The sequence below is a fragment of the Neomonachus schauinslandi genome, chromosome 5 (genome assembly GCF_002201575.2).
Source record: "Neomonachus schauinslandi chromosome 5, ASM220157v2, whole genome shotgun sequence".
Lineage (NCBI taxonomy): Eukaryota > Metazoa > Chordata > Mammalia > Carnivora > Phocidae > Neomonachus > Neomonachus schauinslandi.
This window is the reverse complement of record NC_058407.1, coordinates 166,166,776-166,189,095: the sequence shown is the minus strand read 5'-3', so window position 1 is coordinate 166,189,095 and position 22,320 is coordinate 166,166,776. Positions and strand designations below refer to the sequence as shown.

The 22,320-nt window shown below is 40.3% G+C and overlaps 1 protein-coding gene across 5 annotated transcripts in view; it reads left to right on the top strand.

The window, feature by feature from the left end:
* The window catches only part of GTF2I (general transcription factor IIi), a 107,763-nt gene that overhangs the window by 61,207 nt on the left and 24,236 nt on the right, over positions 1 to 22,320 (top strand). For 3 of the 5 annotated variants that reach the window (XM_021700576.2, XM_021700575.2, XM_021700573.2), the window contains 6 exons: positions 242 to 304; positions 7,436 to 7,546; positions 8,985 to 9,050; positions 12,208 to 12,391; positions 15,590 to 15,648; positions 16,851 to 16,922. In XM_021700576.2, the coding sequence (XP_021556251.1) occupies positions 242 to 304; positions 7,436 to 7,546; positions 8,985 to 9,050; positions 12,208 to 12,391; positions 15,590 to 15,648; positions 16,851 to 16,922 (555 nt within the window). The remainder of the gene's footprint in view (positions 1 to 241; positions 305 to 7,435; positions 7,547 to 8,984; positions 9,051 to 12,207; positions 12,392 to 15,589; positions 15,649 to 16,850; positions 16,923 to 22,320) is intronic. The other 2 variants (XM_021700578.2, XM_021700577.2) reach the window with 1 other exon arrangement.

Here is a 22,320-nt window from a genome sequence, read left to right as displayed (position 1 = left end):
GCTTAATGCAAGTAACTTGGTATTATCAAATAGTTTGTCCCAGAGTTTTCTTTTTGTTTTCTCTTATCCCCGTTTGCAATGAAAAGGGTCAGATATTTTAACCTAACAACTATGAGCTGAATTCAGATGCCAGTAAAAATTTTCTTGTAGGCTGCTTTTGGAGTAACAAATCAGTGAAATGTTGGAACATACAGAAAGTGCTTTATAATGAATGTCATTTTAGAATTTTATTTTTTTCAAGATTCTACTCAGCATGTCCCTTCAGAAACAAGTGAGGACCCCGAAGTTGAGGTGACTATTGAAGGTTAGTTACCTAAAAGCCTTGATTCCAAAAGTTTACTTCTGGTCATAAAACTCTTTGTCACATTCACATTGCTAAGTATGCATTTCATTCATTCTTAACGGAAACTTGTGAGAAGAATTGAAGCATATATGTGTATTTGTGACCAAAGCAGCCCACTTCCCAGCAGCGCAGCCGGTGCTTTGGGAGTTCTAGACAACAAAGCAAGCCGTGAGCTCGAGCAGTGGCCTGCGGGTGGACCGAGCTATCCTTTTCTGTCACCGGGAATCGAAAATAAATGAAAACTATGACCAGACGTGATGCACATGAGAACAGATTTTAGAACCTGTGGTTGGGTCGTGATAGAAGAGAGCTAACCAGTACCTCAATGATGCGGAAGGGAAAGTGTGGAGAGTTAGTTTGTCTTTCTTCACGTTTGCCCCTAGAAAACTATGAAAGGCTAATGCAGAATCTCTTTAAAAACAACTTTTGAAGCAGTAGCGACAAATAGATTCTTAAGAAATATCTTTAGCTAAAGTGGCTTCAAACCTAGTTTTGTCTTCCAAGGTACCGCATGAATGCAGATGGACCAGAGTTATGTATAAATCCAGCTAATGGGATTATTAACAGTATCACTTTTCATATTTAATAACTACTAAATGCATGTTGATATTTTTCCTTTTCAATTAATGTCTCACACTATACCTCTCAAAGATACCCCCCCCCCAGTACTTCTTTCCTGAGGTAAAATATTGAAACACTACAGTAAATGGCACTATGTGGAGGTTTATTTACCACCGCCACCCCCCGCTCTGTTCTAAAGTCCCTAAACTCGGGTAGATGTCATTTTATTGTGTATACACATAAAGGTAATTTTATATATAAATACACATGTATATATAGTTTTGCAAAGTTATGTAGATGTTTTCGGCATACAACATTATAACAGACATTTAAAATACACATATATCACATTTCCATAGGTTTGTCCCCCCTCCCCCTTCCCAACCACACATCTTGGTACTTCAGGTTTTGGGGATTTTTTTTGTGTGTTTTTGTTTCGTGTTTTGTTTTTTCCTGCAGCCTAACCTTTCTTAATTTGATCTCTCTCTCTTTTAATAACCTCTCTCCTTTGTCATTTGTTATTTATCATGTTTGGCTATTTCATACTATTCAAAATGTTTATCTTCATTGCTTCTGAAATATGTATATATATATATATATAGCTGATGATTCTCATGAAGCTTTATTTCATACTTCATGTGTTAATACCTCAATATCACATACATATTTCTTGTATCATTAATATAATTTTACTAACCTAAAAGCACTTTTGAATTGTTTGTAGTCAGCATTAAATACTCAAATTTAATTGCTTTTTAGTTAGAAACCTCAGTTATCAGAGAAGGACATCTTAAGAGCATGTAACTATTATGCACCCTCAGAACTTTGTCCTTTCTGTAGAGATAGAAAAAATAGATGATTATTAAAATAATTAGAATAAAACTTTTTTATGAGAGAAAGAGATCAGGGGTTGGGAGGGGCAGAGCGAGAGAGAGAATCTTAAGCAGGCTCCCCACTCAGCGTGAGCCCGACGTGGGACTCAATCTCATGATCCTGAGATCATGACCTGAGCTGGAACCAAGAGGGAAGCTTAACCCACTGAGCCACCCAGGTGCCCCTAGAATAAAACTTTTAAATAGGACTAGTAACTTAGTGGATTTATGAACGCTTAAAGCAGATAAAGGCAGTTAAAATTGCTTAGAAAATAAATACTTTTATAGCACAAGACCTCTGAAGATAATCATGAAATAAATGGATCATAAACCTAAAGTGTGTCAGTCTTTTCAATTTTGATTCTTTGGAGGAGAGTGATAAATCCTGTTTCTTTGAATCTTAAGACAGTGCCAGAAGTTTGCTTTACCCAGCTGAATTTATCAACAAGTTGTAGAATGTCTTTTATGTTCAGAAGAGCAGTGAAATGCCAGGTTTTTTTGAAGGAAGGTAAACTGTTAAGTGTGATATTAACAAGGAAGGTCAAATGAGAACTTACATGCACATCTAATGAGAACTTACATACACATCTGTTTGATAAGTATATTGTATATTTTTTCTGGAAAGATGATTGCAAAATTGTAGAAACTAGTTAAATATCGATAGTGAGAAAAATAAAACGTGGTATATCCTCATAATAGAAAAAATACACAAACATTGAAATAGGGGGGTGGTTTTTTGTTCAGTTTGGTTTTAAGTAAGTGACCTGAAAAAAAGACCCTTACTATAAGAAGTTTCAAGATTGAAAAATCCCTGCCTTTCATGAACAAAGCAAATTTAAAAGGAAAATTGTATCTAGAAAGCTTAAAAGAAGCTAAATGAAGATAATCCTGTTTGCTTGGGATGATTTTTATTTTCTCCCATTATATCTTTCTGCATTTCCCAAATAGTATACAAAAGAAAAAAAAAAGAACTTGTCATCAAGTAAGTTTGTTAGATTTTTCCACAACACTTTATCATTGATCTCTGTATTTGAAATCATGTGGAGATGCAAAGAGGCTAATTTGGCATTGATGCAGACACGTCATCTAGGATCATAATCTTTACCATTGCTGGTGGTGTGTGCTCAGAGTTGTGCTCGCCCGTTCATGGTGATCCATTTGTCTTTGAAGTTAGTGGTACACACTTCCCCCCTTGTGTGACTTAGGTTTGGGAACTCGCCTTTGGAATAAGAGGACCACACTTGCCTTAATTTAGTAAACACTGTGCACACATTTAGGGGTAAAATCAGACAGCTGACAGGTCTTTGATGCATGCAGAGAAAATCTTTTTTCAGAATTGTTTGATATAGCTGTCATGGGCATGGTAATAAGGGGATCTTTTGTGCTTCAGAAGAGGTTCTCTGATCATGTACTTTTTTTAGGACATTGGTTCCCAAACCTGAGCCTTTCACACACGTCCGTTGTGCTGTGGCCTAACCTCCTGTTTGTTTCTTCACCCCAGATTTTTCTTTAACTTGATTGTAAAGAGATGCATTTAGAAATTAATCCTTCATCTTCTTAAGTAAAACTGTATTTGAAGTAGTAGATTTTCTTTCTCCTGTACATGGAAACACATAAATACTTCAACAGAGGTGCACTTCTACACATAGTTGGCACGTGGACCGTCGTCGGAGAACCCTGTTAGAGCTTCAGTAGCTGGATTACTTGTCATCCTCTGTTGGAATCCTTTTTGTGACATTCATGCATAGGACCTTCGTCAGTATTTGGCTGCTGCTTATACTTGAGGACTGCACTTTGCAAGTATTCATTTAATCATTGCGCAAATACCGCGCACCTTGTCTGTGCCTTGGGACCTGTACGAGGTAGTAAGGATTTAGGCATGAACCAGATAAGCAAGTCCACTGGAGGGTTTTGATCAAGGAGCAACAGGTTCTGTCCTTCCCTTTGTAGAAACAAGGCTGCTTTGTGAAAGACGGAGAGCAGGCAGGGTGGAGCAAGAACACCAGCGCAGAAGGCTGTTGGGTGTGGTTACCCAGGGCCCAAGGCTAGGTGTTTTAGAACAGGACCAAGGCAGTGGAGATAAAAGTGGGTGAATTCAGAGTGAGTTCTGAAAACAGAGTCAATAAGTAGGCTTTGCTGTTCATCATTGTTTAATTATTGTGCTCATCTTAGAAATGTTACCGGCACGTTCATAGAATCTGGATGATTGAGTAGGTTAGTATTTGAATTTTTTGTGTTTTGATTTTTATAGATGCTGAAGAGTCACGTAATGAACTTCCAGTTGTTTATGTAGAAATTAGAGTTTTAGAGGAGTTGGGACCTGGATCCATGGGTGAAAACTGCCATCCATTAATTTGAAATGTGTAGGGTAATTCATGGCTCTGCATAATTTCAAAAGGGATGTAGTGTCTAGTTTATTTTGACTTTTAAAAGATAGGTGTCAGATTGTAAAATATTACTATTGGATTGCGTTGCAAATAAGAGTACCAGAAAATTTGTTTCATATTCTGTTAATGCATTCAGCATTCAGGATGCCGTAATAAATTTTAGCCCTGAAGTCTGTGCTATCCTGTAGGTATATTTGTAAATACGTTGCAAAAAAGAGAACGGGCTTTTCTTTGAGTTAGGGATGGTAGCTGCCTTTTCTCAAAGTGTGGTGGGTGCTTGTGTTCGTACTGATAGCGTAGTTCTTAGTTACTACCACATAACAACTTGTGCACGTTAAAATATTTTGAAATTTATCTTAAAAGCTTTTAGCATTGATGATGTAAACATTTTTAGTTTGGGCTTGAATTTGAAGCTTCCTGAAATAGGTGTCTCTAACACAAAAGTGGTTGCTTCTAATGTGGAAATGCCATGATAATTAGAATGACAGCATTCGGTCTGCCAGACCTGAGGGTCACAAGAGGCAAATACTTAGAGCTTTATGTGATAGTTTTGCTACAGAGATGCAATTTTGATCCTTTGTGGCAAGGATTTTGAGGTCAAGAATAACATTTTCTCATACTTTTGCAAAAGAAATGACAGTTTTTTGCAGCGAAGAGTGGAAAAGACTATGGAAGTTCAGAGCTGTTCTTGTGATTTCATTCCACGTTTCACAGGATTTAAAACACCCAAAGATTGATTAGTAAATATATGAAGTGGGTTAGTCTTTTACTAGAATGTGTGGTGTGATGTTTTGTTACCACAAATAATACATCTCTTTGTATTTGTTCACATTTATAGATTAAACTTATTTGTCCCTGGAGAGAAATGGGAAACCACTTTTTAATATATTACAGTCTGATCAATCGCTTGTCTTGTTTGCACATACTCGCCTAGATTTGTCTTTGTTCTTTTTTGTTTATGGTTAATGAGGTTACTTTTATAATATAAATATGTTTATCCTATTCTCTATGTTGCAAAATAAAGTTGGACTGATTGAAGCAGTCTTGACACTTAAAGAAAAGCTCTCTTGTCCTTTTCCCTGGGCCTCAGTTTCAAAGAGTTTATAGTTGAGATGAATATAATAGATTGCTGGGATTCTTCATTACCACCCTCCAGCTCTCTTGTCTTCTTAATTTTATACTCTTTTTGTTTTATGTACTTCAGTTAACAGTTTAAATAATGACCCACAGGGAAAGTACTTTTGTTTTTAATGTCATTGCTTAATGTTTGTAAAGAAATGTTAACATTAAGCATTTAAAATGCTTTGACACAGGGCTCCTGGCTGGCTCAGCCGGTAGAGCGTGCCACTCTTGATCTGATCTCGCCACTCTTGATCTCGGGTCATGAGTTTGAGCCCCACGTTGGGAGTAGAGATTACTTAAAATAAAGCAAAAATGATTTGACACTATTCCTAGGTGAAACGAGTGTCTTTCATTTTACTTTAGGCAGACTAGCATAAAAATACTTGTAGGCTTCTAAAAATCTGGAAATGGAAAAAGTTGTTTTGTTTTTTCCCAGTACATTTTCAGAATAGAAGGGTAAATGTATTAATGATACCTCAAATGTTTTCCCAAATGTGTCTTTATAGGTTGAATTTAATTACTTGATAATCTTTTATAGTGTTTTGACCGTTTTTATAGCCATTTGACCACTAATCCTTGTAGTAATTTAATAAGCCCACATGACACGGTCAAATTTTATTTTACTAGTAGTTTGTAATTTTTAAATCTTCTACAATAGATTTCTTTTTTTCTGGGTTTGAGGAAGGGTTTCTACAGGGGCAGTCAACACGTGAAAGAGTGTTGTAAGTTGTTCATATGATAACATTTCCCAACATCCCCTGAACGTGGCATTTTTGTCTCCCAGCTCATAAATGGGTCCTGATGTGACTTAATCTGGTATTGGTGACATTAGTGACTTTTTCTCTTATTGGTTAGAATAATCAGCAAATGGCATTAGAGGAAGAACCCGAAGTCAGTGAGCCAGGCGACAGCATCTGGTTGTGTTCTCTGACTCCTTGAGAGGAATGGCAGACAAGTGTTTTAGGCTTCGGTCAGATTTTCCCTTGATTAACATGCAAAATGCATAGAAGTTATGTATGGTTGTCCCAGGCAATGTTGTGTATTTGGCTGAATTTGGATTTCTTGTTATCTCTTGGAGAGTACCATGCTAGTTTGGTGCTAAGAGTTACACTCAGAGTCTGATCTCAGCTGCACTGTTGAGCATGTGACAAGGTGAAGTCACACAACATTCATGGAGCGGATTTCTTGAGCTGTGAGAGGAGAGTGAAAATTATCTAAAAGAGTGATCTGTAGTACTTGAATGGCAGCTTTTTGTGATTGTCTTTATCACAGTGATTATTTCTTTTCTGTCCCATACTGAGTTTCAAGTAGAGATTTCTTAAAGTGACATTTTTAGTAATTTATGGATGATGTTTGAGCAGAAAGCTTAGTATTGTGCCACGTGACATTTTCAGGGTTCTAGAAAAAAGATGACATTGATAGCTTTTCTTATTTTATCCAGATGTCCTTCATTCTAGCATTAGATGAAGTTTCCTAGCAGGGCTGAGGTGCAGGACATACCCATGAAGACCGTAGCACGAACTTACACTACGAACATCTGAAGTAGTCTACGTTCTGTACTTCAGTATCTGTTTGTTCATTTCTACTGGGTTTTGTGTTGACTCAGTCAGCATTATCTGTTTCACAAATAACGTAGCCCTATTTCATTAATTCTGTAAGTTTTGTGTTTGTTAGAAGTGTTTGACGTAAGTTACCTACCCTCCCTTGTTTATGCATGCTTGGATTTTATATAAGCTGAAATATTTTTCTCTTCAAGCTGTATTTCCTCCCCCTTTTCGTGTATATTTGTATAATTGTAGGTATCTGTCTCTTAAAACCTTTTGCCTGAAAGACTTAAACTGTAATCTTACGAGCTGAGAGGATTTAGGGGAGCAGGGAAATTGAGGAGGATGTAATTCAAATTAGACTAAAGAAGATGAAGTAAGGCAAAGGGAAATGAGGACTATTCACCTGAGCACCTCCCCTCGAGAGTAGGCAAACTGCAGGTGTAACTGGGAAGGAGTAGGCCTAGAATGACCTTAGAGAAGTACTGATGGGGCAGCTGCAAACGGATGTACAGGCCCCCGTCTTCTGAATGTTGAGAATTGAACAGACGGCAGCCAGAACTCACTCAGACTGTTCCTCCAGTGATGACAATTTTCTTTTTCAAGATGATGATTATTCTCCACCTACCAAGAGACCAAAGAGCAGCGAGCCCCCCCAGCCACCAGTCACGGAGCCTGCCAATGCTGGGAAGCGGAAAGTGAGGGAGTTCAACTTCGGTAGGTTCTACCTCAGATACAGGCCCCTTTTCTTTCTTTCCTTCTGAACGTTTTCTGTTTCTCCTAAAACTTAGAGCCATTCGTGTGTGTGTAGGGGGGGGGGGGGGGGGAGATGCTTTAAAATACATTACTGCCTTAGATTCTAACAGGAGGAAAACCAAGGCAATTTGAAGCACGCTTACAGACACTGTTGAAGCTTAGTGTGAGTTGACCAAAGCACAAGACATTGTGTCTTCTGATGTTAAGTACGGTTAATAGACTTTGAATTAGTGTTTTGATGACTCAGCAATTAAGACGTTTTTCTTAGCTTTAAAACCTTCCTTATTTGGGGCGCCTGGGTGGCTCAGTCGTTAAGCGTCTGCCTTCGGCTTAGGTCATGATCCTGGGGTCCTGGGATCGAGCCCCACATCGGGCTCCCTGCTTGGCGGGAAGCCTGCTTCTCCCTTTCCCACTCCCCCTGCTTGTGTTCCTTCTCTCGCTGTCTCTCTCTCTCTCTGTCAAATAAATAACTAAATAAAATCTTTATAAAAAATAAAACCTTCCTTATTTAAGATCTGTTTTCCACTTTGATTTTTTGTGTTCTGTGTAACTGCCAGCAGTTAATCTAACCAAGCCTCAGTGGATAGTGTATATTTTTGAAGGGACTAAATAAAATATCAGTGGAGCAAATTATATTTGCGATCCATATTTTGAATAGGTAGAACATTTAACTTCTACATTTTTTAAATAGCTTTTTAGTATTTTAATTTGTCATAGTCATTAAATGTTGGATATAAATTGATTTTATTTATAGATAGTAGTAAGTTTACATGTATTTATATTCCTTAGCACTCTATTTTAGGGTGCAACTATATGTAAATACTTATTTCTACACAATTTAGGCGTGTTTTAGAAGGTTTCCTGAATGACCTTGGACACCTCCTCTTTTTTGCCTCCATTTTATACTGTTTAATTGGACTGGTCTTTTCTGACCTTTTTAGAAATTATCAGGCTGAAAAGAGGTACTCAGTGTTTTGAAAATAAACTTTAAGTCATCCCTACACCCCATGTGGGGCTTGAGCTCACAACCCCAACATCAAGAGTTGGACGTTCTTTTGACTGAGCCACCAGGTGCCCCTCGAAAATAAACTTTAAAAACATCTCTTATAATCTCTCATTGGACCAATTCTAAGAAGGACAAAAAAGGGAAAAGTTCTTAAGAAAGCAGTAAAATTTTATAGATGGAGTTGGATTATTAAAACTAGGATGTGTGACTTTTGATCTTGGTTGGGGTCATGAGTTCAAGTCTCATGTTGGGCATAGAGATTACTTAGTATAAAAAAAATTAGGATGTATTATGTAGAAAATAAGTCTTTAGATGATGGGTCATTGTAATATAATAGTGCCCCCAGGCAGGGATTTATTGTTTAGATGTAACTTAAAACTCTCAATTTTTCAGAGAAATGGAATGCTCGAATTACTGATCTACGGAAACAAGTGGAAGAGTTGTTTGAAAGAAAATATGGTAAGTCTAAACTCAGAAATTCTTGTAATCGTTTTTTGATAAGCCTTTTAACAGTTGGGTTACTTTTCATCCAGTGTAAGAAAGTTCACTTCTCACAGTGACGTATCGGTCCGTCAGAAGGTTGTGGAGAGTGTCTGTTCAAATATTAGAAACCTTGTCTCCTAGATTACTATGAAGCTTTGGGAAAGTTTTCTTTCTGTGATTACCAATTAGCATTTCTTTTAACCCTTCAACATGCTCCTTTGGGGGTTTATTTACATATTTGTTGCAGAGTCCAGGATCTTGGAGATCGAATTGAAGATGAGCTTCTTCATAATAGTCTTTCTTCATCTGCTGTGTTAAGTCCAGTATTCATCTTGTGTCCTTATTTTCTCAACAATTGATATGTAATTGGTTAAGTTAGGTCTCAAATTGTCTTCTCCTTTTCTTTTATTATTCTGTCCTACATCTGCCTTTAGGTAGTGGTCAAAAAAACAAGCACCATGTTACCCCCGGTTGGTGTATATTGCCTAAAATATATATCATCTAAAAATAGCAACCTTCATTGAACTGTGTTTTTATTTGGAGGATTCTTAACTTTGCAGTGGACTAACAGTCTAGAAAATGGGCTGATTATACTGAATTTTCACTTGAAAATCCTCTTTTTGGAGTGCTCTCCCGCATCACTGAGTTTCTCTGGGTGAAGTTTTTAAATGATAGACTACACTGGCATTATTTAGTTTACTAAACTTGAAATGATAGTTCCTGTACCATTTTTCATGGATGACAGCTCACCCGTCCGTGAAGATTCGGAATGAGAGTAAATTCAGTAACTTCTCCTTAAGGCTCTCCTAGAAGCCCTCCCTCTCCAGTAGCCAGAGCGTTTTCCCTGTGATCTTAATTGGTCCCCTCAAAGCAGAAACTCCCAGAATTTGTTATATTCAGCACTGTTCCGTGCTGGGAATGTTACAGGCCCTGGGGACAGAATGCTCAGCCCTTTCTCTTCATCCTCTCTGAGGATGTGTTAGGAAGATTTGATAAGATAGACAGCATAGTGTCTGTAATAGCTGGTGCGTAAGTACATAGTAAGTACTTTTTGTATATACCTTCGTTACCCTTATACTTATTGTAGTAACTTATTGTTACCCTTATACTTACTTATTGTAAGTATCGTATTGTAGTACGAGTAAAAATAATTTACTGTTAGAAAATCTCAGTGCTTCTCATAAAGGGAAACAAAAATTATGTTTTTGCTTTTGTTGTGATGGTGATTTATTTCATTATTTTGCATATAAGAAAATAATGTTGGGGCGCCTGGGTGGCTCAGTCGTTAAGCGTCTGCCTTCGGCTCGGGTCATGATCTCGGGGTCCTGGGATCGAGCCCCGCATCAAGTTCCCTGCTCAGCGGGAAGCCTGCTTGTGTTCCCTCTCTTGCTGTGTATCTCTCTGTCAAATAAATAAATAAAATCTTTAAAAAAAAAAAGAAAAAATGTTTTCCTCCTATTGTGAGATTTTAAGAACAATATTCACATTTTACAAGTGGAAACAATGGTGATAGCCTTAGAGGAAGATGTTTTCTTTGTTATGTGAATAGGATTTTCAGATGCACTATGTCAACAACGGATGTTAAATGTCAGTATTAGTGTGTACTGTGGTCCACTTGAAACTTCAGTACACGTATTAATGTTTAGCCAAGAGACTTAAAATACTAGTGAAAAAGGGCGGCTGTTCTGATGAAGGGGGATTCCTGTGGGAGGAGTTGGGAGTAAGGGGAAGCCCCGGGGGCCCTTTCCCTGTGGGGCTTACGGGGCCTTTCTGGCCAGGTCAATAGCTCATCTGCTGTTCTTGCAGCACACGCACTAGAAAGCTGCTTCCGTAGCGGTGCCGTGCTCGTGAAGTAGAAGTTTTTGGAAGAAAAGCCATAGGTGTCTGCAGTCTAGAACATTTGTCGTCGATTGACTCAGCATCAGCACGTTTAACGGTGGAACTTTTGATAGTCTATAAATGTGCCTCTATTATGAGCTTAACCGATGCTTTTAAAAACCTTTTTATTATGAAAATTTCCAAACAAAAGTAAATGATACAGAGACCCTCTAAGTATCCATCACCCACATTCAACAGCCTTTAACATTACAATATTTTCCTTCTTGCCCTCTCTCGCCTGTCCCATCTCTTTTTGATGCAAGCGTATTTTAAAACTGTAGCAGTGTCCCAGACATCCTGTCATTTCAGCTCTAAGAAGTCTACATTTCAAAATGGGGAGTTGAGGGGCACCTGGTGGCCCCAGTCAGTAGAGCAGGCAACTCTTGATCTCGGGGTCGTGGGTTTGAGCCCCACATCTTAATCTCCGTTCCATTATCACACCTGAAAACATTACATGTAATACCCAGTGATGTTCAGATGTACCCTGTTGTTTAGAGAATCTGACCCTTTAGTTTGTTTGATCACTAAGGTCTTCTCATTATATTTGAATCTTGAGACTTCCCATGCTTTTGACCTTTCGCAGCTGCTGCATTATTTTACCTTTGGACAAAGAAATTGTAGCAGAATATTTACAATTCAGAAAAATTTTCTGCTTCTGCTATTTCATTAAAAAAATCCTTTTTAGGGCGCCTGGGTGGCTCAGTTGGTTGAGCGACTGCCTTCAGCTCAGGTCATGATCCCAGGGTCCTGGGATCGAGTCCCGCATCGGGCTCCCTGCTCTGCGGGGAGCCTGCTTCTCCCTCTCCCACCCCCCCTGCTTGTGTTCCCTCTCTCGCTGTGTCTCTCTCTGTCAAATAAATAAATAAAATCTTTAAAAAAAATCCTTTTTACACTAATGTTTATCGTTGAAAAATACTATTTCCTGTAAATACTATATGTATTAACTGGTGTGAACCGGTATGTTTTTCTGGATCGTACGTTCTTTAGATTTCAGTAGATCGTCTAGCTGCATCTACGTTCCCCCAAAATAATACATTATTTGATTGCAGATTTGGTTAGAGTACCGGCATCGTTGTTGTTCTTTTCCTTTTAGTTCCTCTGTATTACTTTTTTTGTGATGCAGTTAAAGTAAACAGAAGCAAAGATAAAGTTACAAAAGTTACAGAGCAGTACGTATTCAATTACTCTGTCGTACAAACTGTGTGGTTAATCCCTGCCAATTAATGATTTTTCCTCTCTCTTTTTATCCTTAAAGCTCAAGCTATAAAAGCCAAAGGCCCTGTGACGATCCCATACCCTCTTTTCCAGTCACACGTTGAAGATCTTTATGTAGAAGGACTTCCGGAAGGAATTCCTTTTAGAAGGCCATCTACTTACGGAATTCCTCGCCTTGAGAGGATATTACTGGCAAAGGAAAGGATTCGTTTTGTGATTAAGAAGTAAGACGCTCTTTGGACTCTTGTCTTTGTTCTCGTTTAGTGCATCTTTTTATACTGTTGTCAAATGTTCATTAACCTCTAGGGCTGTATTTTAATTAAATTTGAGTTATATATTATTTTACCGCATTTTAATGTGTCGCTGTGGACACGTTTTTCTTGTTCATGCCCAGATTTGGCTTCTAGAGCATGAATATTTGCCCATATGTGATTGACATAAAGCTGTCATTGTCTTTCTCGAATTTTCTTCTAAGTCTGCTAAAGAAAGGAGTAGAGTATCAGTAGAGTATTCATTTAATCAGAATTAAAAATTTTTAATATTTTAAGAAAGCAATACAGTGCCAGTCAATATCAACAAACAGTATCTTGTTTTAAGAGTTATTTATTTATTTTAGAGAGATTGAGAGAGAGAGAGAGAGAGACAGACAGACTCTCAGGCAGACTCTGCACTGAGCATGGAGCCGGACATGGGGCTCATCTCACAACCCTGAGATCATGACCTGAGCCAAAACCGAGAGTCGGACCCTTAACCGCCTGAGCCACCCAGGCATCCCAAATAGAGACTTCCTGACATAGAAAGGGTGGGGTAGCAGTTAGGATCTCCAGCAGTAAGGGAAAAAAATCCTTGTCAGTCAACTTCATACAGTAAAATGCTTACCTTACAAGGAGGTCAGAGGTAGGATGATTAAAACTGGTACATGGAACTCTGCTTTTATTCTTCTCCAGATTCTTCCTTCCTTGTGCTGTTTCCTTAGACCAGTGGTGTGCTGGATGCAGTAATTCCAGGCTTCACAGCCAGGCAGGGTGTAGAGGAGAGACAGCAGCTACCTTTGTTTCTCTTGGAAGGGGCCTTACTCTTCTCTGGTTAAAATTCTGTCAAGTGCTTATTCCTCAACCAGGCACAGGCACGAGAAAGATAAACCATTATGGGTTTGGACCAAATGGTACTCGGGCCGCAGGGAGTGGCGATGGGTTTGCTTCTGCTGAAAGACATGGCTTTAAATAAATAAATAACTCTTAAAACAAGACACTATTTATTGATATTGATTGGTACTGTATTGCTTTTCTAAAATATTATACTGATACATTGATACTCTACTCCTTTCTCCTTAATGTGTCGCTGTGGACAGGATTTTCTTGGTCATGCCCAGACTTGGCTTCTAGAACATGAATATTTGCCCATATGTGATTGATGTATAGCTGTCATTGTCTTTCTCCAATTTTCTGCTAAGTCTGAAGACATGGCTTTCATTTTAAGTCCTTCTATGGGGAATGAGTCTTTTTGAACTGTGTTCATATTGTAACTGATTTTTAAACTTTTTTTCTGACATCTCTTGAACTGAAAACAGTAAAGTAAATAAAAGTAGTGGAATAGGGACTCCTGGGTGGCGGAGTCGGTTAAGTTTCTGACTCTTGGTTTCGGCTCAGATCGTGATCTCAGGGTCCTGAGATCAAGCCACGCCTTGGGTTCTGCATAGAGTCTGCTTAAGATTCTCTTTCTCCACCTCCCTCTGCCCCCTGCCCCTGCACTCCCTTGCTTGCTCTCAAATAAAATAAACCTTAAAAAAAAACCCGTAGTGGAATAATAGTATTTATCATTTGCAGAAGTATTCAACTTCATTACTTTGGGAACACTCTGGTACTGTGCTGAAAAAATGGGAATTTAACTACTTTGATCAGAGATTACAGCCAAGCATGCTTGCATCTGTATTGGTATTCAGTAAGGGGATGACAGCTTTTAAGATTTAATTAAGCACGAAAAAGACCTAAGATAGGTACCTCAAGATAATAAGTGAGCTGTCCTCCACAGAGAGAAACTTGTTGCAGATAAATTTTTAGTTTTGAGATCTAGTGGACTCATGAAATTGAATTGTCAACCAATGGGCTTGTTCTAAAACCCTGACACTAGCCAAGAACCATCAGTAAGCATACACTGCTTGATGTATTAATGATACATTAATAAGTTTAAGAAAACTCTTTTGCACTGTCATTTTATGCTTTTAATATTAGAGGTTTTAAATTCATTTTAAATAGCAAAATAAATAGAATTTTATAGGTTTGTTATATTTATATAGAATTTTAATATATAGAATTATATTTATACTGAGTTTATTATATACAGATATATAGTGTTGCTAGTATTTGCTAACCTTCAAGTGTATAAAACTGTGTTTGGATGTTTAAATGTTAATGCAGGCATATCATGGGATACTTTGTGCCATGCACATCCTGTTTCAAGTCCTTTCAGTATACTTAGTTATACTTATGGTAAGCCCTCTTCTACATCGAGAGGGACTTTTTGTTTTACATTATTTATTTGAGAGAGAGAGAGCGAGGGAGAGGGAGAAGCAGGCTCCCTGCTGATCATGACCTAGGATCATGACCTGAGCCGAAGGCAGACACTTAACTAAGCCACCCAGGCGCCCCTTGAGGGGGACTTCTAAAGCCTTTCTCTAATGGTGGTTCGTCTTGATGTATGTATTTTGTTATGTATTTTGTTTTAGAAGGGTAATTCTATAGAGTTTAGCCAATGTCTTATTTCTCACTCACTAATATTTGAATATTGTATATAACCATTGATTCAATCCTGTGCTAGCTTCCAACATTTCTGAAATGGGTCATTCTTGTCTCTGACCCAATCCCCACCCCTACCAGCAACCGCTGACTTTAGGTCATTACATCAAAAACGAATGATGGGCTATATAAGTTAGATTGTGAAAATTCTGTTATCTAGAAATTATATTTTCTGGGCAGTTTTGTATTACAAAATAAAAAACATGTAATCTATCTTACAGATGTGTTAGTGTTGAAATATATTTAGGATTTTTATAACCAATTTATAGATGTTGAAGTGAGGTACTCTTGAGTATAATGTAAAATTAAGAGATCTCATTAAAAAGTTTTGTGGCTCTCTTCTTTTGGTGTTACACTTTTATAAGGTATCTTTGGGTTGCAAAGTGAACTCTTTCCGTGAAGGACACATATTCCAAGATGCACCTTATGAAACAATTTGCAATTACCATTTGGTTTTATTATTCTCTGGAAATCTCCAGAAATGAGGATTTAATTGTGCTTAAGAGTTCAGATTGTCTCTTCTTTTTAAAACTAGTCTTCACTACAGAGTATCTAATAAGTACTAGTAGTTGCTACTTTTGCTAACTGTTACCTTGTAAATACTTAGTACTTTTTCTCACCTTGCAGACATGAACTTCTGAATTCAACACGTGAAGACTTACAGCTTGATAAACCAGCTTCAGGAGGTAGGTCTCCAGTCTTGTTTCAAACTGTGTGTCATAGTGTGGTCCTTGGCTGGCTCAGTTGGTAGAGCACGCAACTCTTGATCTCAGGGTCGTTAGTTCGAGTCCCTTGTGGCCATAGAGGTTACTTTAAAAAAATGTGTCAAATCAGAACATTATATACAAGAAATACACAATATCGAAATAATATTCTCTGCTCTCTAGAAGAATAAACCCATGTTCTTCCTAATAATCCATTATAAATAAGTGCAAACATCACATTGCTGGCAAGACTGAGAGAACTAAGCTCGTTCTACTTCTGAGACACAAAGTCTCTTACCTGGCACGGTGAACCAGTGTGTTAACCCACATCTGCATTAGTCAACTGAATCATCCCTCGTCATTTTTTTTTTTTTTAATAAAATGTTTTATTTATTTATTCATGAGAGTCAGAGAGAGAGAGAGAGAGAGAGAGAGGCAGAGGCAGAGGGAGAAGCAGGCTCCCCACCTAGCAGGGAGCCCGATGCGGGACTCCATCCAGGACCCCGGGATCATGACCTGAGCTGAAGGCAGACGCTTAACCATCTGAGCCACCCAGGCGCCCCCATCCCTCATCATTATCCACAGGACATAAAAGGGCTTACTTCTTAGAGCACAGAGCTGTGGGTATCATCACTTGTTTGTGAGACGTGTTTCAGGGAAATACAATTGTGACTTGTTCTCTTACTTCACTTGGCTCAGCTCTAGAGGGCTGGGGGTGGGGTTAGAAAATGGAAATCCTGTCACTTTGAGTTGGTGTGATGAAGGCTCACCAGCATTATCCTATCCCTAAATTTACCATCATGGAGCTCACCTGCAGGCTACTGTTCAGTGAACTGCACTCTGCTGTTTCCGAGCTATGATCATGACACTTGAGAGTACCTGTGAAATTACTGAGTTATTAATTTCCATTTTGTCATTGTTTCATTTGTTCTTTTTATTCGGTGTCAGCAATGTTTTTAAGAAACACATTCTGAAATCTTAGAAATAATCTTAGAACAGGAGCGCCTGGCTGGCTCAGGTGGTGGAGGGTGCGACTCCTGACCTCTCAGGGTCGTGTGTTCAAGCCCCATGTTGGGTGTAGAGATTACTTAAATACATAAACTTTAAAAAAATTCATTACTTAATTGACCTAGTTTAGTAATGCCACTAGTTTGAGGACATTGTATGTTTGTTATTCTTAACAGTGAAGGAAGAGTGGTATGCCAGAATCACTAAATTGCGAAAGATGGTAGATCAGCTTTTCTGCAAAAAATTTGGTAAGTGTGATATCCCCCACGACTAAATTATATTACAGAATAAGTTTCCCAAATTTTGCTTTAAGAAAGTAAATACAGTGAAATGATTCACCTCGTTTTCTTTTTTCCCCCTTTTAAAAAACATATAATTAAGAAGAGTTCAGTGATTCATCAGTTGCATATAACACCCAGTGCTCATTACATCATGTGCCCTCCTTAATGCCCATCACCAGTTACCCTATCCCCCCATCCCCTCCACTCCACACCCCCTCCACTCCAGCAACACTCTTGTTTGTTTCCTATGATTAAGAGTCTTTATGGTTTGTTTCCCTCTCTGATTCTGTTTTGTTTAATTTTTCCCTCCTGTCCCCTATGATCCTATTTTGTTTCTTAAATTCCACATGTGAGTGAGATCATACAATTGTCTTTCTCTGATTGATTTATTTCCTTCAGCGTAATACCCTCTAGTTCCATCCACGTCAGTTTCAAATGGCAAGATTTCAATTTTTTTGATGGCTGAGTAATATTCCATTGTGTGTGTGTGTGTGTGTGTGTGTGTGTATACACCACATCTTCTTTATCCATTCATCTGTTGATGGACGTCTTGGCTCTTTCCACAGTTTGGCTCTTGTGGACATTGCTGCTATGAACATTGGGGTGCAGGTGCCCCTTTGGATCACTACATTTGTATCTTTGGGGTAAATCCCTAGTAGTGAAATTGCTGGGTCATCCGGGAGCTCTAGGCTTGAGGAACCTCCATACTGTTTTCCAGAGTGGCTGCACCAGCTTGCATTCCCACCAACAGTGTAGGAGGGTTCCCCTTTCTCCGCATCCTCGCCAACATTTCTTGTTTCCTGACTTGTTCATTTCAGCCCTTCTGACCAGTGTGTCACCTCCAGTTTTCTTTCATTGGTGAATATACATATGTTAATCCTGAAGAGTTTTAGGCCCATGCCAGAGGGGAGAGAGCCCTGCAGCAGACGTGCGAGTTCTCTTCCTGAGTAACTCCGACCCAGTGTCGCTGGTACAGCGTCGGGCCCCTCGCGGTCCAGGAGTCCTTTGTCTTTGGCCCCTTCTGCAGCGCTTGGCGTGCCTCTGTGTAGGAGCAGGCCTGGGTCACAGTCTGTCCCTGAGGGCTGGTTATCCAAAAACGCGGTGTGCCCCACACTGTTCTCCTCTTACTCCCTGGCCTCGCCGGCTCCCATCCCTGAACACTTGACCGTACTTGGATTTGGTTTGTCACCGCGGCATCTTTTGTTACCCTGGGCCGCTCTCCCCTGCTTTGTCCTGCCTTCAACAGGGCTGTGTTTCTTCTTTTTCTTGCTTTCACTGTTTTAAACCATTTATATGGACAGTTACGAACCTGGGTGACTGTTGGTTTCTTCCCGTGTCCCTGGTTGTCGTTTTCGTTCTTGATGGCACCTCCCTTTCGTTCAGTCTGTCCAGCTTGGAGTGCTGCCTGACAGCTTGGTCCTGAGTCCTTTGGCTCCTCCCCTGCTGTGCTCTCTGGGCAGCCAGTCCCTCCCATCTCCCGTTGTGAACATATCGGAATCTCTGTTTCCTGATGGCTTTTACATTTAAGTTTCGAGCCGTGGAAACTCCATCAGAACTTTATTTTTGCCCCCCACCTGCTTGGTACCTCTGCAGACTTCACATGTCCGAATTAGGATCTTTGTCCCCCTCTGCACCATGTTCCTTTCCCCGACCTTCTGGGGGGCACCACCCTCTCCCCCATTGTCCCAGCCAAAGCATTTCTCGATTCTCACAAGGCCTCCTGCTGACCGGACTTTGAGCTCAGCCCCAATCCCTGCCCTTTCCTCTGCTCCCGTCTCTCCCAGCACAGAGCCAGTGCCACAAAGCAGCTAGGTTTCAGTCTCATTAAAAACATACAACGGAGGCATGTCCCCTTTCTGTTTTCTGTTCCATGGCCTCCCTTTGTTCTTGGAATTAACCCCACAGTCCCCAGTCATAGCCACCCTGCCTTTCTTCTGATAGCACCCCCTGGACTGTCCCACTGGCTCACTTCATTCTGGCTGCAGTGACGGTCTACTTGTCCTTTAAGTTTCGAAGGTCATGCCCTCCTGGGGAGTGTTGCCTTGCCGGGACCTCAGATGTTTTTGTGCCTCTCCTTTTCGTTTACATTTCAATTTAAATGTGGCCGCATTGGCCTGGTCTTCACTTGGGGTACCCATCTACCGCACACCATTAAGCACATCCGGTCTCATACCCATTTTCGTTCCTCGAAGCACTAATGGTGGTCTTCTGCCTCCCACTACAACACTGTAGATAATGACAGCCAAGATCTTGCGTGTCTTGTCTACTGCCAGAACCGTGCTTTAGTGCTGGAGTAGGTACTGACCAAATACTTCCTGAAGAGACCCGTGTCACAGACCTGTGTGCTAAAGCCGCCAGAAATCACTGAGCCTTTCAGTCAGGTAGTGTACATTGGACCTCGTGAAATTATGTCACCGAGAAGACCAGAGAACGTCCCGGAGCGCCCCAGCTGCCCTGCACGGGGAAGGCTGTGGTGGAGGGCAGCGTGGCGGGCTGGCACGGAGAGTCCCAAGGACTGCAGCGGTTCTCACTGTTCTGCGAGAGAAACCATTTGAGTTTTACCACAAAAAGCCAAGTCTCCTGGGTGATGATTCTTACTTGCCCTGCAGTTTCCTGGAGGGGTGCATGGCAGTGAGTGTTAAAGACGTAATAAACCAGCTCTTAGGTATTTCTCAGGTGGCAGCTGCGAACTTAGGTCACTGACTAGATGTTGTTTATCTCTACTCTTGACCTGGGAATTGAAGGCATGGGGGAGAAGTCTGAATTTTAAGTTTTTTCTCCTGATCCCTGTCCTTGACTACCCAATGTGAATTCAGGACCTTAGTGACAAGTTCTCTCCTCTTAGTACATCTGGTTGGAAATCAGCTAGTGAGCAATAAACTAAAGCATCTTCCCCACTTTAAAGATCATTTTATTTCCAAGGCATTTAGTAACATGAATCAGGTGAAGAAGGCCACCGTAGTGTCATTAGAGTCCAGGAGTATCTGCATGAACAGGTTTAAACTTTGCCCTCACGTGTGGTTCTGGAAGTTGAGCTTGGGAAAACAGTCGGCCAAACCTGTTAGCACCACTGATGCTTGCCAAGCAAGCTGACTTCAGCCTTGTGGAAAGAGGAGGCTGTTGACAAGCCCATATACTCACTCACACAAAAAGGAGCCAATGGGAAATATTCTGGCTTGGTGTCAGAGCTAAGAAAATAGGTAAGAGCTTACGTGTTGCTACATTATAAACAATAAAAGTCTGGTTCTTTGTTTTTGCTCATGGCCTTAGGTGAGTCTAGGACTGTAGGTAATGTAGAGAGGGTTGCTGTTTTCTCTAAGGTTCCTGAAAGGGGAAGGGGAAAGCTTACGTTTTCTGTTAAGTGTCAAACATTGTAAGTGTAGAAGGTTCCACTGCTTCAGCAGAATAGTCCGTTTTAGGCCTTGGGCATCCGTGGACACCCGGGCGCCAGGTGCTGAGAACACGGCAGAGCAGAAGGCACAGTGGGACTCCCCCAGACATGGGGGAAAGGTACATAGTACACAAGAGGTGTTATGTCTGGGGACACGAGGGGAATAGGGAGCCAGGTGGATTGTTGTTTTCTCTAGAGGAAGCCTCACTGGTGACCAGCTAATGCAGTTGGCCTTCCCCCTTTCCCATAACTTCTGCTCTTCCTCTCTCTACTCCAGCAGTTGATTCTTTTTTATTTCATAGGAGTTTCATTAGAATTATGACTATTCTTTTTTGCTGTATTTCCCTGAGTAATAATTATTGTATTACGTATCATATCGTATCTCCCAGGTGTGGTGTGAAAGGCTCTACCACATTTCTTGAGGGAGTGTTTCTTTTAACAGTAATGATCTTTATTACACTGTGTGTGGTTTTCTTTCTTTCTTTCTTTTTTAAGATTTTATTTATTTATTTGACAGAGAGACACACAGCGAGAGAGGGAACACAAGCAGGGGGAGTGGGAGAGGGAGAAGCAGGCTTCCTGCTGAGCAGGGAGCCTGACAGGGGGCTCGATCCCAGGACTCTGGGATCACGACCTGAGCCGAAGGCAGACACTTAACGACTGAGCCACTCAGGCGCCCCCTGTGTGTGGTTTTCAAATACACATTCTTATAGCAAAGAGATGCTGGGACACCTGGGTGGCTCAGTCAGTTACGTGTCTGCCTTCGGCTCAGGTCATGATCCAGTGTCCTGGGATCGAGCCCCGCATTGGGCTCCCTGCTCCGCGGGAAGCCTGCTTCTCCCTCTGCCTGCCACTCCGCCTGCTTGTGTTCCCTCTCTCTGTCTCTCTGTCTCTCTGACAAATAAGTAAAACCTTTTGAGAGAGAGAGAGATCCTGTACTGGGGCCCTTCAGATTTGGTGCTAAGGAAATTAGGAAGAAGTTCGATGGAAGGCCTTGAATCTTATTAGACCTCTGTTTGAGTGTGGTTTCAGAGCAGAGATTAGAAATTTCATGTTTACACTTTGAAATTCTAATTCTCCACCTATTCAGAACTAGAAAAGCAGTGCAGTGCATTCCCATGTACCCATTTTTCAGAATCAGTGATCATTAAGATTTTTCCACACTGTTCATCTTTTCCTCTTTTTTCCCTTGGTAGGAATATTATAAAGCACGTCACAGGCACGGCATCATTTATGTTGTGCTCACTGCTCTTTTGTGAATAGTGCTTTCATTTTCTTACACGAGCACCAGGTCATCACGCCTGATACAGTTAACCATTCCTTTGTACCCACTCTTGGCCAGTCCGTCTGTGAGTTTCCTCATTCATCTGAAAAGTACCTTGAAAGGTTTGCTTTGAATCTTGGTCTAAACAACACTCATGCATTAGCATTGGTTGTTATGCTTCTTTTAATCTAAACCAGTCTCTGCTTGCTATTTTTATTTCCCATTCCATGCATTCTTTGCAGAAGTTATTTCCTTTTAAAATGCCACACTCATGTAGTTCTGAGGGGTAAAGAACATTCGTCTCATGGTTGCAATATAAGTAAAAAATAGAGCCTGCAGTAACTGTGTGTGTGGGAGCCAGCTATAGGATTATCACACTCGTCGCGCAGCAGAAGTCGGCCTCCAGAGGATTTGAAAAAGTAGTATCTAAGTTACATTCTTTATTTGCTATGGTAGTTCTCTTATCCTTCTATTTCTTCCCAAAGATACTGAAAAATCTCTTCTAGGATCTTCAAGCTATTAAGATGGTCTTCGAATCCAGAAACTTCCCTCCACCAGAAGTTACCTCTTGATCATGGGCCATTCATACTTGCCTTTGCTGTACTGAGCCTGTTTCCATAGTTAGTGTGTGTGTTTCCAGAGTTTAGTTTGCTTTTCAAAAAGTTGACCACTGTCTTGCTTTGGATTGTACTAAACTGTGATTTCATCAG